Genomic DNA, 18,056 nt, shown 5'->3' with positions numbered 1-18,056 from the left:
GCAGTGCTCAGGGCTTGCTCCTGGCTCTGTGCTCAGAGACCATGCCTGGCGGAGCTGGGTGGACCCTGTAGGGTGCTAGGATTAAACCTGGCTCCGCAGCATGTGGGTCAGGTGCCCTCCGTACCTCACCGTCTCTGGCTCCAGACACTGTTAATGATGCTTGTGAATACATTTCGATGCCACCATCCTCATCAGCATCTACTTCCCTCCACCAGTGTCTCACTACCCCCAGACCCCTCAAACCCTGGCCCCCAGCAATGGTATTCTCAGCCCTGTAGACCAGATCTTAGCTTGGTTGCCTCTGGGCATCTGTTGTTCCCTGCTCTGCTTCCTTGTAACCCTCGTACCAGAGAGATCACTCTCCCTCTCCCTTTCCCTCTGACTCATTTCATTCAGTGTGATCTCCTTGGCGCAGCAGATTGCGTGATTTTGTGTGAGTGGTAAAGTTCATTTTTGCACCTGACAAGGACCCCGTTGTCTCCCCAGATCTCGTGGCTGTCCTGTGCCCCAAAGGACCGCTGAGAATGCTGGTGGAAACAGCCCAGGAGAGGAATGAGCCCATATTCCCTGCCCTGATTTACTCATGTGAGTGTCTCATGCTTCAGGCGTCCGCCCTTGGGGCTGCTGGGACCCTGTTACCCCCGACCAAGGGGAGGAGGGCGCCGCCACCTTCCAGAGACCTTGTCTGGCCAGTTGGAAGGGAAAGCCAGGAAAGGGAGAGCCTGGGGAAGGTGAAGTTGCTGGGAGCTGGGGGGAGCAGCTGCATTGTCTTCCTGCCCCCACCCTGGCTGCAGGCAGATTCCTGAGAAGAGCCTTCAGGATTTTCAGGACAGGACATGGTGGTGGGGGGGTGGGGGGGGTGGGGCAGAGAAGGGGAAAGGAGGGCTGCCCGCTGGACATCCTTACCAGCTCCATTGAAGTTGAGTCTTGGTAGCGATGGGTTGGGTGGCTGCCGGCTCAGGGCCTGTGTGCAAAGAGCTCTGTGCATGCTCAGCAGCCTGTGTCTTAGCGCCACTTGGCAGTTAGCTTGGGGTGCAGTGGTAACAGCTCCTGGAGTCCTGGAACTGCCATCTGTTTTCCGGGGGTGGGGGAGGGCTGAGGGGTACGTAGAAAGGCTGCATCTCTGGGGTTCAGCTCCTTGGAGGGTGCGCTGGGTGTGTTGAACAGCTTGAGGGCTGGATGAAGTTTGTAGCAGAGACGGGCGGGCGGTGGGGTGGGGCTGAGTGGGAAAGGTGGTCATGGCTGTGCCAGGGCAGAGGGAGCCCAGGAAGGAACACAGCCATCCCCGTGTCCCCTGAGCCCTGTTCCCCGTGTCCCCTGAGCCCTGTTCCCCGTGTTCCCTGAGCCCTATTTCCCATGTCCCCTGCGCCCTGTTCTCTGTGTCCCCTTGGAGCTCACCTCTCTGGGAGACAGTAACTTGCTAGCAAGACACCCAAGTCAGGAACTTGGTGTTCTACAGCCAGACCGGCTGGGTCAGGTGATGGTGGCAGGGGGTTCTGTTTTGGTGGTAAAGGGAACCTTCTGTTTCAAGGTAATCTGTGGCCAGAATCCCTCCAAGGAACATCAGGGTCCAGATGAAAGGGACTAGATACAAAGTTCCTAGGTGGGTGTGGGCTTAGCAGGCAACTGGAGGCCGGACTGGGGGAGCAGGGAAGGAGTGCAACCCCCCGCACCCCAGACCAGGGCCAGGACTTGGGCTTTTATGCCTGCGTGACATGTGACTCCCCCAGAAGATTGTGGACCAGCCTGAATCCGTGCTTAAACAGGGTCATGCAGGGTGCCAAGCAGAGAATAGACCTTGCAGGGGAGAGAGTGGAGGCAGAGCTGGGGTTGGAGACTGACAGTCCCGGGACAGGGGCCGAGGTTTAGCCTGCAGCGATGTAGACTGCAACTGTGGTTGGAATTTGGAGGCAAATTTGGGAATTGACAAGATTCACTGGTGGTGGTTACTTCTTGAATGGCTGTGGGAACAAGATGGTGTGAGTGATGTTCACACTAGTGGCCTGAGCAGCACAAATGATAGAATGGCCTTTTCCTGAGAGGAAGGGGGCTCCAGGTGTCCTCAGGGCAGCTGTGGAGCGTTTGGGGACATTTTACCCTATGAGACAGTGGGCGATATCAGATAAAAATTTGGACAAAAGAGATGGTGCCAAGCCAGAGGAGTAAAATACATGATTCAGGGAGCCAGTCCTGGACTCCATCAGGGGACTTGAGGGCAGCACCTTGACGGATATTCCCACCACCTGCTCCTGGCTTGATTCCCTAGGGCCAGTAAAAGTAAAAGGTAAAGGCCCTCCCGTTGATCATCGATTTGCTCGAGCGGGCCCAGTAACGTCTCCATTGGAGACCTTGTTGTTACTGTGTTTGGCATATCGAACACATCACGGGGAGCTTGCCAGGCTGTGCCGTGAGGGCGAGATACTCTTGGTAGCTTGCCGGGCTCTCCGAGAGGGGCGGAGGAATCGAACTCGGGTCGGCCATGTTGGCTGCGTGCAAGGCAAACACCTAGGTAGCAGGAATCCCAGATCAGCAAAAGAGAACCAGCAAGGAGAACAGAATGTTCCTCAGCCATGACGAGCAGGGAAACCTTGGCACGTGCTGCCACTTGGATGAACCGGAGGCTGTTCATGGAGCTGATTGATCCAGCCACAATGAACATGCCCTGTGGAGTCCACTCAGATAAGCAAACTAAATCTTAGAAGCAAAAAATAGAAGAGTGCTTCCGGGGGTGGCAAGAGGAAATATGGGGGAGCTGTTGCACAGTGGGTGGAGTTTCAGTTTTGCAGGATAAGGAGGGAGGGAGAGAGAGAGAGAGACAGAGACAGAGACAGAGAGAGACAGAGAGAGAGAGAGAGATTTCAGTTCAATTTCAGTACAGTAAAACAGAATTAGTTCACTGTTCACTGCTCAGTTTCTGATACTGTTGAAGGAAAGGCATTGCCTCCCCACACTGGTCAGTGCATCTGGACCCCTCTTGGCGTCGCCCCTCACAGTGGGCAGAGCAGATGCCCCGGGATCTGAGGGTCCTGGGCAGGCTTTCTGGGGCATCGTCACACCGGCCTTCCACAAAGTCCCTGAGTCACACAGTAACCTTGGGACATGTACCTCCCTCTCCTTCCCCAGCTGCCATGGTGTGGACGGTGGGCATGGCCAAGCTGGACCCCTCCTCGCAGGGAGCACTGCAACTCCCCTTCGACCCCGAGATGGGTGAGTACTGGGATGCTGCTCCTCGCTTGTACAGGGCAGCAGACATGGCCTCTGCAGAGCTGCCACATCGGGAGGGGCCGATGGAAAACCCAGTCTCCGGGACCCCCCCCTGCCCCCTCCCTTCCCCCCACCCCCTGCTCGGGCCCCATTTCTTGTGCTTCCTCTCCTTGTCCTGTGATGGGGCTATGCTTGGCCTCAGGCTGGCGGGGCTGGTGGGTGAGGGCAGTTTTGTCTTCTGGGTCCAGAGAACTTGCTAACTGGACTCTTCTCTCTTCATTGCCCTCCCCCACTCCCATGGATACCTAGAAGAAGATTCCTATGACAGTTTCGGGGATCCCTCGTACCCCGAAGTCTTTGAGCCCCCACTGACTGGCTATCCTGGGGAAGAGCTGGAGGAAGAGGAAGAAAGTAAGTTACCTTGTCCACATGGTCTGCCTGGGCCTGGGGAGGGGTCGGGCCCAAGGTGGGGCTCCCTGAAGGTAGAGCAGGGAGGCCCCTTATCACACCACAGATAGTAGAGGCTGGAGCCGCCAGGCTGTCGGTGCAGTGACCATCAGTGACCATCATGAATGATGAGAGTTGGGGCAGGTGCTGGCTCAGTGAGCGCTGGCACTGGTCATGTGGGCAGGGGAGGGATGCAAGGAGAGCCGGGTCCTGGGGACACTTGACGGGGCGGGCAGTGCTTGACTGGTGTGAAGGGGTCGGCATGCTGATGAGGTGATGTCTGAGCTGAGCTCTAGAAGCTGCTCTGCAGGGACGCTCAAAGGCAGGACTCAGCACCAGAGGTATAGAGAGGGCACTTGGACCAGGAGGGGCTCGAAGGACCTTTTAAGGTGAAAAGGGGGGTGTTAGGCTGGAGAGAAAGCATAGGGCTTCAGGCATTTCCCTTTCATGGGGCTGATTGTGGTTTGATTCCCAGCACTGCATTTGGTCCCCTGAGCACTGTAACTGACTCAGGGGTAACCCAAACCTCCACCTTCTGCCCCCTAGAGCCGCTTGGGTCTCCCCCAGGAGGCTATGGGGAGGCTGTGGGTCTTCAGAGGGAAATAAAAGCCCAGCCAAGCAGAGAGAGCTGCATCCAGGCCAGCCCTGCACCCAGGCCAACCCCCTCTGCCCCCAAGCATAGGCCTGCATCTATAGGGTCTAGGGACAGGGACCACTAGGGAGTCCTAGAGGTGAGCCAGGGTGGGGTGGGCTGGTGTGAGACAGATGGGGATAGGAGAGGGTCATCCAGGGAGGGAGGAAGGGTTGGAGGCTTGAGATAGAGCATCAGCAAGTACGAGCTATTGTCATATCCATGGAGGCAGGATTCAGGGTCACCAGTCTCAGGATGAAGGGCAGGATGTGTGCAGAGAAAGTGAGCTGTGGTCAGAGGGGGCCAGGCGCAGGGACAGGCAGCAGGACTGCGGGTGCCCCTGGAGACTGGGGTGGCCTTGACTGGGCTGGTGGGGGCAGAATCGGTTGTCTCTGCATCTCAGAAGGGAATGGAAAGTGTGGAAATCAAAGGGGTGTCGTGGGGCTGGGGACAGGTGGGGCTCAAGCAGAGAGAGGCAGATGGGGAATACCTCCTGCTGGGAACCAGGGTGAGAAGTTGGAGAAAAGGGGCCAGGCATGGCTGCAAAGTACTCCCAGTGTGCAGGTCAGACGTTGTGTATGTGGGCAGTGATGCCAATGGACGCCAGTGAGAGCATTTGAGAGGCTCTTGTTTACTTAGCTCCTTTTTACTTACCAGACATAGATAAGCTCATTACAAATTAAGTTTGCCTCTGTTTAAGCAGGGGAGGGTATTGAGAAGATAGCTAAGTATTTACCCATGTTCTTGAAAGTAGTGCTGTTTAATTTCCTAAAAAAAGTACATACTTTGGAAGCCAGAGAGATAATGCAACAGGTAGGGTGCTTGCTTTGCATGCATCTGACCCAGGTTCAATCCCTGGCACCACATAGGATCTGCCAAGTACTGCCAGGAGTAATCTCTGAACGCAGAGCCAGGAGTAAGTCCTAAGCATGGCTTGTTTTGGCAAACCCTGCTCGCTGCAACCATCCTCCCTTCCTCCCCTGCCAAAAGAACTGTACAAAACCCCATACTTTAAACTTAGCACTAAGAATGCCAGAGAGTTCCTGTAGGAGGCAAGACATTGGCCTTGTTTGTGGCTGACCTTAGTTAACTCCCTGACTCAAATAATGATCTCTTGAGCAATGTGAGGTGCCACTCCTGAGTACCACTGGCTGTGACACCCTAAACCAAACCAAAATCAAAATAATTAAAAAAATATATATTTTTTAATAGGTACTAGAGAGAGAATACAGGTATTAAGGCATTTTGCCTTGCATCGCACTGACCCAGTTCAAATCCTCAGCATCACCTGTGGTCCCCTGCATACTGTGAGATGGGGCTCAAAAAACCAAAAAGCCATAAATACAAAACAAAAAATCCCCAGTAATAACAAACTGCATTAAGTTGCTCATCAACCCTAAAACCCAGGCATTGTGTTTTTATTAACTCTTAATTCACTGCCAAGCACCAGTTTTTGCCTAGGTTCTAAGAAATGCCAACTGAATCTCACAGCCGAGGGTTACCTGTTCCCACAGGCAGATGTTTCTCGAGAGCTAATCCCAGAGCCTGGGGTGGGGATGGAGGGCACTGGGCTGTGGAGGTGCCATAGTTTTTTCCTACAACCTCTCTCCCCTCCTCACACAGGGGGTGTGAAGCTCGGCCTCGGAGACTTTATCTTCTACAGCGTGCTGGTGGGCAAGGCGGCCGCCACTGGCAGCGGGGACTGGAATACCACACTGGCCTGCTTCGTGGCCATCCTCATCGTGAGTGGGCTGGCCACTGCTCAGGGCAGTGGGGTGTGGGGAGCAGGTTGAGGAGCCCTGGGGGGAATCTTCAGGTGCTGTCATCCCCAGAAAGGCAGTTTACAGGGAGGTTCCAGATTCAGGGAGGTGCAGGGTGGCTCCGGGAAGCCGTGCCTGGGTCGGTCTGGATGAAGCCTGCTCATGACCTTTATGCTTCTCAGAGACTTGAGAGGTTGCAGCCGGGCCCACAGTGCACAATGGTCCCACCCCCATGTCTGATGCTCTATTTCTTCTCCTTCACGCTTACCAGACACTGTGGGGTTCTGAATCTGGGGCTCTCCAAGGCCTTGGAGGGTGGTGATTCCATTTGTTTGAACCCCAGAAGACATTGGAGACCCCTGTGGTCACTTCATATGGCCAGAAACCCCTAACAGGGGAAATGTTCCCTGAGGATCACGTCTCCATCCGACAGGGATCTGCTGTGTGCCCACCATATGGGTTCAGGAGGGAGGCACAGTTCCATCCCCATCCCCACCTCCCATTCCCCGCTGCTGTTCAGTCTCTGTACTGTCTGCCCAGAAGCTTTGGCTATCCCCAAGGAGGGGGCAAGTTTTCTGGTCCCTCTACCCAACACTGGGCCATGGCCTGCTGAGGCCTGGACAGGACAGGCTGGGCTGCCACTATATTGGCTTCAGAGGCCCTCCTGGCATCTCTGGGTCCCTTGGTGTCAGCTGCTGAGAACAACTGATGGTTCAGTCAAGGCCATCCAGTTCTTGTGTAACTATGTCCCCTGATAGGAGGCCTCCTGCCATCCTGTTAGCCATGTCACAGTGTAGTCAGATGGGCGATAGCCTGAGGGGCCGCACTGTCCTTGGGGTTAGCAGGTGGTGGTGGAGGGGGTCATGGGGGCTGCCCTCCAGGGACATGGGCTTCCCTCCAGGGACATGGGCTGCCCAGGGCTGGTGGCCCACACATCCTTGAACAATCCTGAGCCGGGGAATGAGGCTGTCCCAAAGTGCCTCCCTGCCCTGTCCTCACCAGGGGCCTCCTTCTGCCTCCCCTGCCTGACCCACAGGGTTTGTGCCTGACCCTGCTCCTGCTCGCCGTGTTCAAGAAGGCGCTGCCTGCACTTCCCATCTCCATCGCCTTCGGGCTCATCTTCTACTTCTCCACAGACAACCTGGTGCGCCCGTTCATGGACACCTTGGCCTCCCACCAGCTCTACATCTGAGGGAGCGGGTACCACGGGCCATCGTAAGTTAGGAGATGTTAACTGAATGCGGTTGTATAGTTTTACACTCTAGTGCCATATCCATATATTTTTGAGACTTTTCTTTCCTTAAGAAAATAAATAAAGGAGAATTCAAAAAGCATCGTGTTTACTTCAAGAAGAGGAAGAACCAGCTTTTTGGTGCTAGTTGTCCTGTCCCCAGAGCATGGCTCACCCTTCAGGAGCGGTGGCTTCAGCGACAGGACGCAGGAAGAGGACCCCAAGAAGGAGAAGAGTTGGCGCAGGGAGGGGTGTGAGGGCTGCCTGCGCCTGCTTCAGAGCCTGGGACATTCCCAGGGCTGAGCTGAGGGAACCTGCGTGCCTTTTCGAGACCAGGCGATCATGCCCGATGGCACTTGGCACCGGTCACTGTGGCCGGAGAAGAAAAGCCAATTTTCTCTGCAAGGAATATTCCCAATGCTTTGTCTATGATGTCTTCATTATTTTATTACCTTAAGAAACAGTCTTATTCTTGTACCAGTAGTTACTGCTGGAGAGTGGCTTACTATTAATATCAATAAATAGATGAAACCTGTTGGAATGCTGGTATTTGGTCTGTGTGTGGATGTTGACCCCTCTCCCTGTAGTCTGGGTCTCTTCTTGGGGTAATGTCCTCTGGCATCAGATGGAGGACATTATGAGGGAGAGAGACTTAGACCTGCCTCTCTGCAGTTATTTCTTTTGGTTTCCAAAGCCATGGTGTGCCAAGGAGAAGCCTTAGGGACCCTCCTTCAGCCATGCAGTTGACAGGTACACATGGGCCTGCAGAGAGCCCCTATCTGGTTCACAGGCTTATTCCCCTTCCAGGCTAGTCAGGGTCTTCAACAGCTGGTTCACTGAGAGGTGCAAGTCTGTAAATACAGAGAGGTTGGACACCACAGGTCTCCCTCTTGGTTACAACTGCCAGTCCATGGACCAGCGTGCTGGACAGGTGCTGGCCTGCAGGTGTAAGAAGAGTGAACACTGCTTTAGGTCCTGTCTAGGCCGGCAGCTTATCCTGGGTGTGAACCCAATACTCCTTACCTGGAAGAAAAGCATGTAGAAGGGAGAATGGCCTGGGTGTACTGCCAGCGGAAGGCTCTTCTGAGATGATCCCAAAGTGCCAGTCTTGGTGGCGGCGGCTCCGTGGTGCTTCATCACATGCCCCATGTTAAGTGGCAGGATGGTGGTTTTCAAGGGTGAGAAGCCTGTGTTCCCTCAGGCTGTGTTCCCCCACGTCTCTCCCAGTGGCCTCAACTCCATGTGGACATTACCTTTCTCAACTAATCTCACCATTTCCCTGTCACCTTGCCTCGTTCACGCTGATGCTTCTACTACTTGGTTCAGAAATCACGGGTGCTGAGAAACTGGCTGTTTGTGCTCAGAGCAGAGGAAGAAGATACGTTCTGATGGGAGGCATGAAGGGCATTTTCTTTGACCTGTACTGTTTGTAGACAAGGAAAACACAGTGTGGCTAATTCCTAGGTGCCAGCTTTTGCAATCTGATGGACCATCAGCTATGGTGAGGGCATCAGTCATTAAAGTCAAGGAGGGAATATTTTAGGGGAATAAGGACTGCTCTCTAGTGGAAAAATCTCTCAGGAGGTTAAAGTGGAAAACCTGGGACTAGCTCATTCAACTTGGCAACGAGGGCACTCTTTGAAAGGGAGTGATTTTCATTTGTATGTGTTGGACCTTGAATTAAATCTCCAGCGCTGTGTGGCCATTCGCCAACACAGCCGAGTGTATCCCTGGTAGTCTCCACCCCCGAGTCAGAGCAGCACCAACACCTCCGCCGGGGCACAAAATGAGTCTAGCCCACAGAACCAGGCTGAGTGTCTCTGAGACCAGTCTGGATTCCCTGAGCACTGCTTGACTACTTGGGGGCCCTCCTTGCCTCCGACCCTAAAGTCCTGTGAACCAAAGACTCTTAAATATGTGAGAATATTGGTGTTTCACCTTTATGATTTATGACTTTGAATTTTTTAAAAAAATATTTAATAAGAGATCCTTCTGGGCCAGGAATATGTCTGTAGTGGAGTACTTGCTTTTCGCATGGCAGGCCTTGAATTCCATTCCTGACATCGCCCCAAAAGAAAAAGATAAAGAACAAAAGATTCTTTTCAGTCTTGAGGTTTTCTAAAATACTAAGATTGAAATGCGGTGAAAGTTTTTGTGTGTAATACAAGCTGTAGGTAGCTTGTTAGATGAAGTCATGAAATTTGCTTATAAGTGGATGGACATGGAAAGTATGTTAACTGAAATGAGTCAGAAAGGGAGGGACAGACATAGAATGACTGCACTCATTTATGGAATATAAACTAACAGAATATGAGACTAACACCCAGAAACAGGAGAGACAAGGACTGTGAAGATTGCTCCATAGTAGGAAGCCTGCCTCATGAGCTGGGGGAGAAGGCATCTGGGATAGAGAAAGGATCACTTAGTCAGTGATGGTTGGAGGGATCACTCAGGATGGGAGATGTGTGCTGAAAGTTCCTTTATCTAAAGGACCAAACATGATGGCCTCTCAGTATCTGTATTGCAAACCATGATGCTCAAAAGTAGAGCAAGAGTAAGAGTAGGGGGTGGGATGACGTGGTGATGGCGGGAGGAATACTGAGGACATTGGTGGTGGAAAATGTACTCTGGTGGAGGCAGAGGTATTTGATCATTGTATGATTAAAAACCATGAAAGCGTTGTAACTCAGGAGATTTGATTTTTTAAAAATGTAATAATAGTTAACAGCACAGCAGGTAGGGCGTTCGCCTTACAAGCGGCCAACATGGCCAACCCGAGTTCGATTCCTCCGCCCCTCTCGGAGAGCCCGGCAAGCTACCGAGAGTATTCGATATGCCAGACACAGTAACAACAAAGTCTCCAATGGAGACGTTACTGGGCCCGCTCGAGCAAATCGACGATCAACGGGAGGGCCTTTACCTTTACCTTATAATTTTAAGAATACTATACTTATCAGCATTTAAAAAAATATGCTATAGGAATCCAATCTGGCATCTGTGTTTGTGACCAATTGCCCCAACATTATTTGCTGAGCAAACTCAGACCCTCCTACCCTGCAAACTAGGAAAACTGCCCAGAGAGGCCGAGGTTCCCCCAAATGGTGAGTCAGCTGTGGAGTCTCCGTTCTGTGGGCACGTGTACATTACCTGTGACTCACCAGGTGGCTTAAGCAGAGACACTGTGTAGTGAATAGATAAAATGGGGCTCCTGAGAGCTTCCCTTCCTGTATTCTCAGTCCAGAGGGTTTGTAAACTAAAACTATACCAGATCTAAAAGAGTATAAGTTGCGATCATTATTATATGGAATTGTAGATAATAATATACACGGGGCGGTAAGATTCCTGGAGTGAAGCCCAGTGTAAGTAGGGATTTACCCCGAGGGCCACTGTTCCTTTGGGGAGAGGGTCCCCCCCTCACTCTGTATGGGCAGAAGCTGCACAGTGAGTCCTCCCATCTGACCTGGCTGCTCCTCCCCTTCCTTTCTCTGTTCGTCACTTGCTCACTAGCTAAATTGCTCATGACAAAAATAGGAGAAACATTTCATGAACCACTAAAATAGAAGTGAAAAACATAATTTATAATAATGGTCCATATATTAGCTCTTAAATGGAATATTTTATTAAATTGAATATTTTCTATTAAAAGGAAATGAAAACTAAGTATATTTTTTATTTTGATTTGGGGACTACACCTGGTGGTTCTTAGGGCTTATTCCTGGCACTGCGCTCAAGAATCACTCCTAGCAGTGCTCAGGGGAGCATATGGGATGCCAGGGATCAAACCTGGGCCAGCCACATGCAAGGCAAACACCTTGACTTTATATAAATTTATCTAAAATATCAATTTAAGATAACCAAAAAGCTGTCAATAAACAAACTGCTAATAATGGAATGTTTTAGACTTTGAAAAAAGTGATATCTATATATTTTTTTTATTTTGGGGTTTGGGTACCTGTCTGGTTGTGCTCAGGAGTTTCCCTGGGTCTCTGGTTGTGCCATGGATTGAAACCAGGCCTCTCATGTGAAATGTATGCCCTCAGCCATTTGAGTCATCTCTCTGGCCCCAAGTGATTACATTTTATGTTTGGATTCAAGAGTGATATCAGAAGAACTTGTTCAACAGTAGCAACTGCTTGTGAATTGACATTTTCCTTGAAGGGATTATAGCTCAGAAGTTACTTTTATAAGGATCCTCATTTTTCAGGGTAATAATCATAAAAGTTTTGAGCCCTTAACTGTTAACTTTTTCTATTGCATTTAACTTTCAGTTGATAGCGGGAGTAATAAAAATTAGCAAAAAGGAGAAGTTTCTGTATCTTCCTTTTGTACATGACTCTCCCAAGGATCCAGCTTCATCTTGGACACATCCGTTTTATTTCTCAGTGTAAAAATATTTGTGCCAACCACCACACTACAACCCCCACCAGAGAAATACTAGCTCATTGAAAAGCTAAATTTGTTTACATATTTGAAGCTTAGCCCCATTTACCCCCCCCCCCCCATTCCTCATCCAACAAAGACCACTCTAGAGCTTCAGCTTCCCAGAAACTGATTTATTTCTTTCCGTTGTTCAACAAGGTGTGAAAGAACCTTCCTAACAGCCTTATGACTTCTGCATGAAGAAGGAAATACGGGCAAGTTCTTTTTCTCTCTGTGTCCAAACAGCCAAGTGTTCAAAACTCAATTCCAGATTCCTTTTATATTTTCACTGCATCGTTTATCACAGTTGTTGATGCATCTGCATCAACATGCTCCCGATGAGGTGCTCCTTACACAGTGGGAGTTCAAAATGTGGGTGTGTGATGTGTTTGGTGGCTGAGAACTGCCTCCCCAGCCTCCCCAGCCTCCCCAGCAGAGGAACAAAGAGATGGGGGACCACGGAATGATGGTCAAAATGCCCTTGTTAATGAAGAGCTGATTGCATACTTAAAAGAACATCTGAAGGGGTTCGAGGTATAGGACTGCACATAGGTATGATTTACAGAGGTAAAGCATTTTGGCAGAGTCAATTCGCTTGAGGGGATTAACTCAAGGATACACTGTCTCCCTGGGACATCTATGTGGCTTTTCTCTTTCCGTTTAGTTGTACATATTAAACAATTACATTTACTTCTTTTTAAAAAAATATTTATTTATTGAATCACTGTGGGAAAAGTTACAAAGCTTTCAGGTTTAAGTCTCAGTCATGCAGTGATCAAACACCTTTCCCTTTACAAATACTTATTTTTCACCACCAAGAACCCCAATATACCCCCCACCCCTCCCAATGCCTGAGGCAGATGAATTCTACTTAATTCTCTATCTACTTTGATTACATTCATTATTTCGACAAAAGATGCACCATTATTGTTTAGAGTTTCCACCCAAAAATCAGAACTGCTGAAAAGGCATTGTGAAATAATTTGTTCTTTACAGCTGGTTATGAGAACCATATGATGTCGTGCGGCCGCAATAGCAGCTGCGCAATTTTGGATTTCTAATATTTTACTTATTAAGCCTGGGGGGATTTCTGCCAAGAGCCAGATAATTATGAGATTGGTGTCTGTGGCACTGGAGCCATGGCTGCTCATGGGGGGCAACTTGTGACCTCGGTAGGGGGTGAAGGACGAGCCGGGAACCCCCCCTTCCCAAGAGGTTGCAGTTGCCCCGTCACTGCTGGATCATACCTGGCTTTTCAAAAAGCTCTGAGGCAGCCCCCATCTTGCTGCCCAGGGGGAAACAGGCGGAAGGGAGCGACACCCCTTCCCTCCGGGGGAGCATGGTGCCGTGGATTAATGCATAGTCCATTCATTTTTCTGCCTCAAGCTGGGGTTCCGCATTAAGTCCTTGCGTCCCTGGAGCCATGGCCGTGCTGGAGAGCCGCTCATGGTGGGCAATGGAGAGCCACTCATGGGGGGCAACTCCACCGCTCACGGGGGTGACTTCAGTAGGGCGTGAAGGGTGAGCCGGGAATGCCCCCCTTCCCATGAGGTTACAGTTGCCCCGTCACCGCCGGCTCATACCTGGCTTTCCAAAAAGCTCTGAGGCGGCCACCATCTTGCTGCCCAGGGGGGAAAAAAGCTACATTTACTTCTTATTAATACTTATGTTTATTTGGATAAACACAGTAAGAGATATAGATTCCAAAACTTAATTCTCTAGACTCCAAGGGCAAGCAAGTCTTTTACCGTAAATTCCCAGACTAAGTCCTTAAAAAAGCTGACCTAAAGCCGGGTCAGCTTTTCCTTCCCCATGAGGAACCTGTCTCTTAAATCATAACAGTTTACATCAAGACTATGCTTTCTAGATTGTCCCATTTGATGCTGGGGTAGCTTTTCCATTTGCCCCAAGTCCATCCTACTCCCAAGGTGGGACCTCCCTTTGTGGGGTGTTAGGGACTTTGGCAACTGAAGCCTGAGTCAAGTAATTATGATGGATGCCCAGGAGTAGATATGTATCAGAGTCAATCAACTCCCAAATATTAGGAACACAGAATTAATGATTTTTCTGTGTTTAAGCAAAGAACATGGCTCTATAGTAAAATATGAAAAGCAAGTAATACACTTCAAATACAAGTCCAAAATCACCAGATGTTTTGACTTATAAGTAACCACGACTGACTTGGGGAATTGTGACAATGAGAGGTAAAACAAAGGAAAGGTTAAAGATAAACTCAGGGATTAGGGATGCTTGTAAGAGCACTGTAAGCTTCTCTGGGGAGAGGAAAAGGGACAATTCACTGATGAATCCTAAAACACTTAGGGTTACTATCAAACAACACTGTAAGGGGATGGAAGCTTCTGAATGAGCAATGTTCTTTATTCTCCCCAATACACAGCGTGATGACCAGTTCTGCTCTCAGCACCACCTGTATACAGTGGGACACATTCCCTCCACCCCCCTCCTCATTACCCCATCTAAGTACTGCACTTGAAGATAGCCCTTCAGAGCCCTGTATAGCTCGCACCAAGTGGCCATCCAGGTAAATTAAGACAACAATGGTGTTCTTCCATTGTCTGGTGTTAAAGGACAATAACTATACATACACCAGCAAGAAATTTCTGTGGGTCATTATTTGTATGAGGACCAGTTATTGAAAACAACTTGTCTACACCACAAGCTAACATCCTGAAGAAGATAGAAATGGGCATGGAACCTGGAAGATAACAGGTGACAGTCACAGGGATTAAGGTGGTCTAGCAAGAGTCCCCTAAAATGATGCCTAGTTTAAGCCCCCATTTCAAAGGCCTGACAGATTGAGACTCCCCTTGTTAAGATAATAGGAGGTTCTAGAGACCTCATCATTGCTCCATTCTGCCCCACAGTTCTGGAACTGGACCTGGCACCTCTGCCTTACCAATTGGCCCAGAAAGATATTCATCTTATACATCTGGCACCCAAATTCCTAGAATTGGCCACACTACTCCCTTCTGGGACCCACAGAAAAAGATAAGCGGAACTCTCTGAGACCTTGGACTCCAGGCTCGGCGGACCCAGGGACAGAGCTTCTCTGCTTGCTTCCACCAACCACAGGTGACAAAGGGATTCTAATCAGGAGCCCCACCCTACCCTGCCCTGTCTGCTTCCATCAACCACCCAGGGATCGAATTGCGCACAGGAGACCCACCCTACCCAGATAAATACCCCACTGGCAGACTTCCACTATGACACTACTTCCACTGCCCAGCAGTCGCCACACTCCAGGACGCTTTCTGGACCCACGCGGCCGCAAAGTGGCCGCGTGACACATCAAAAGACACTAAATACCCATCTTCCGGAAATGTCGTACCATATTTGATAGGGCTCAAATATGGTAACACCTACAAGGGTGATTAGAGGTCTCCCCAAAAGCCTCTATCCCTCTCGGAAAGACTGGCAAGCTACCGAGAGTATTCCACCCGCACGGAAGAGCCTGGCAAGTTATCCGTTGTGTATTCGATATGCCAAACCCAGTAACTACAACTGGTCTCATTCACCTGACCCTGAAGGCTTCACTGACATGGCAGCACTGAGAAGGATGAGAAAGGAGAGGCCGACAAAATCTCAAGGCCGACCTAGGCTGCCACAACGAAGGAAGACAAAAATAATCACCTGTACTTTCAATGCACGTACGCTAGCATCAGATGCATCCATCGAGGACCTGATGGTACAAGCACGAATGATCAAGTACGGCATCATTGGTCTGACCGAGACAAGAAGGCATGAATCTCACCATGCTGTTTTCGACACTGGAGAAGAATTGTTCCTCGGAACATGCGATAAAAGAGGTGTTGGAGGCGTCGGTGTCCTTGTCAACACAAACTTGGCCAAGAGCATTGATTCATTCGAATGCCTAACAACCCGAATCGGACGTTTACATTTGAATAGATGTGGCTCACTGCCTGCAGTTTCTATCTTCGTTGTCTACGCACCAACATCTCATTATGATGAAAGAGAAATCGAGAAGTTCTACATGGAGCTAGAGAAGTTCTATAAAGAAGACCACACCTTCTACAAGATCATTGTGGGTGATTTTAATGCCAAGATAGGACCGAGAAGATCAGCTGAAGAACTTCACATCGGGACCCATGGCCTAGAATGGAACGAACAGGGTGAGAGACTGTCTGAGTTCATCATGTCGACCAAGACCATTCATGGTAACTCACAGTTCCAGAAGGCAGAATCTAAACGATGGACATGGGAGTCTCCCGGTGGACGATTCCACAACGAAATAGACCACATCATATTCAGTTGGCGGTTTTGCCTGACTGATGTTGCTGTTGTCCCAAAATTTCGAACGGGATCGGACCACCGTCTCCTTCGTGCAAAATTCTACTTCACAGAGCGGGGAGAAAGGGCTGCAAATTTCAAAAAGAGAACTCCCAGAATGACCACCAACTGGGAACTCTTTGGTACTATTGCGGCAACATGGGAAGATGCCATTGTTGACAACATTAACGAGGAATACGATCGACTGGTTCAGCACCTCCATGAATGTGCGAGGAACGCCAAGAGAGAGATAGCCACAAAAAATCGCCTATTTTCGAAAACTCTTGAGCTAATTCGCCAGCGTGGTTTGGCGCATGCCTCAGGCAACCGCAACCTAACGTCCGAGCTCGCAAAACAGTGCAGAGATGCGATCAAGGAAGACCTCAAAGAGAGAAGAGCAGAAGTACTGGTAGATGCGGCAGAAGCTGGGAAAAGTATTCCTAACACCCGCCTGTCCTTCGCCAACTACAAGACCAAGATGACTGCCCTCCGACGTCCTGATGGATCCATCACATCCTCCAGAACAGCAATGGAGAAGATTATCCATTACTTCTACTCAAATCTCTTCGATAGCCATGTCCACTTGCCGACATACCAAATTCCACAGGATGGATATGTCGTTCCCAACGTTCTCCCTTCCGAAATCCGACATGCCATTTCGTCGGTAAAGAAACAAACAGCACCCGGCCCAGACAAGGTCAGACCTGAACACCTGAAGAACCTGCCGTCAGTACTCATCAATACACTGGCTCGGCTCTTCACTCGCTATCTGTCTGAATGCAAGGTTCCGTCCCAATGGAAAACCAGCAGGACCGTACTACTGTTCAAGAAGGGAGACATCCATGACATTGGCAACTATTGCCCGATCTGCCTATTGTCTGTCATCTAGAAGTTGTTCACTCGGGTCATCCTGAATAGGATTGGCAGAACACTAGATGGAGGACAACCATGCGAGCAAGCCGGGTTCCGCAAAGGATTCAGCACCATCGACCATATCCACACGATAACCAAGCTCATTGAGGTTTCTCGGGAGTTCAAGATGCCGCTCTGTTTAACGTTCATTGATTTAAAGAAGGCCTTTGATTCTGTTGAGACGGAAGCGGTCATTGAAGCCCTAGCCAATCAGGGCATTCAAGCCCAATACATCAGGATCCTCCTTGAGCTGTATTGTGGATTCACTACCAGGATCTCACCATTCTACAAAGAAGTGATCGTTGATGTCAAGAGATGGGTGCGGCAGGGTGATACCATTTCACCGAAACTCTTCAGTGCCACCCTCGAGAACATCATGCGACGACTGGAATGGGAAGGAATGGGAGTGAAGATAGATCGTCGGCAACTACACCACCTCCGCTTTGCTGATGACATTGTTTTAATAACACCAAACATCAGCCAAGCGGCACAAATGCTGGCCAACTTTGACCGTGAGTGTGGAAAGGTAGGACTACAGCTGAATCTTATGAAAACAATGTTTATGAGAAACAGTCTCGTTCCTGATGCCCCATTCGCTCTCAATGGAACGACCATCTCTGAATGCAACAGCTATGTGTACCTAGGTCGAGAGGTCAACATGACGAATGACCTGGCACACGAGCTGCGCAGGAGGAAGAGAGCGGCTTGGAACGCCTTCAAGAACGTTGAAGAAATAGCTAAGAGGACGAAGAACCTCCGGCTCCGGGCACATCTCTTTGATTCCACTGTTCTTCCTGCATTAACATATGCCTCAGAGACCTGGGCCCTACGCAAACAGGATGAGAACGCTATTCAGGTCTCCCAAAGAAGAATTGAAAGAGCTATGCTTGGAATATCACGTTTCACTCAAATGAGAGAAAGAATCCGGAGTTCTGACATCCGTTGACGATCAAGAATCAGGGACGCTGTCTCATTTGCCAAGGTGTTGAAAATCAGATGGGCTGGTCACGTAATGAGATTTAAAGACGACCGCTGGACTAGAGCCGTTACTGACTGGATTCCACGGGATGTCAAAAGACCGCGTGGCCGCCCACCTACCAGATGGTCAGACTTCTTCGTCAAGATCATGAACGATCGGTTTGAG

At 50.0% G+C, this 18,056-nt stretch overlaps 1 protein-coding gene across 2 annotated transcripts in view; it reads left to right on the top strand.

Annotated features, from left to right (window-relative positions):
* The window catches only part of PSEN2 (presenilin 2), a 28,426-nt gene extending 20,612 nt beyond the window's left edge, over positions 1–7,814 (top strand). For both annotated transcript variants that reach the window (XM_056131793.1, XM_056131785.1), the window contains exons 7-11: positions 487–585; positions 3,124–3,207; positions 3,514–3,615; positions 5,906–6,024; positions 7,079–7,814. In XM_056131793.1, coding sequence (XP_055987768.1) covers positions 487–585; positions 3,124–3,207; positions 3,514–3,615; positions 5,906–6,024; positions 7,079–7,234 — 560 coding nt within the window. In that variant the 3' untranslated portion in view covers positions 7,235–7,814. The remainder of the gene's footprint in view (positions 1–486; positions 586–3,123; positions 3,208–3,513; positions 3,616–5,905; positions 6,025–7,078) is intronic.
* Positions 7,815–18,056: the final 10,242 nt, after the last annotated feature.

This window comes from Sorex fumeus, unplaced genomic scaffold (genome assembly GCF_029834395.1).
Source record: "Sorex fumeus unplaced genomic scaffold, SorFum_2.1 ptg000007l, whole genome shotgun sequence".
Taxonomy (NCBI): domain Eukaryota; kingdom Metazoa; phylum Chordata; class Mammalia; order Eulipotyphla; family Soricidae; genus Sorex; species Sorex fumeus.
Note: the sequence above shows the minus strand (reverse complement) of the source record. Positions and strands in the feature narration are given on the sequence as shown.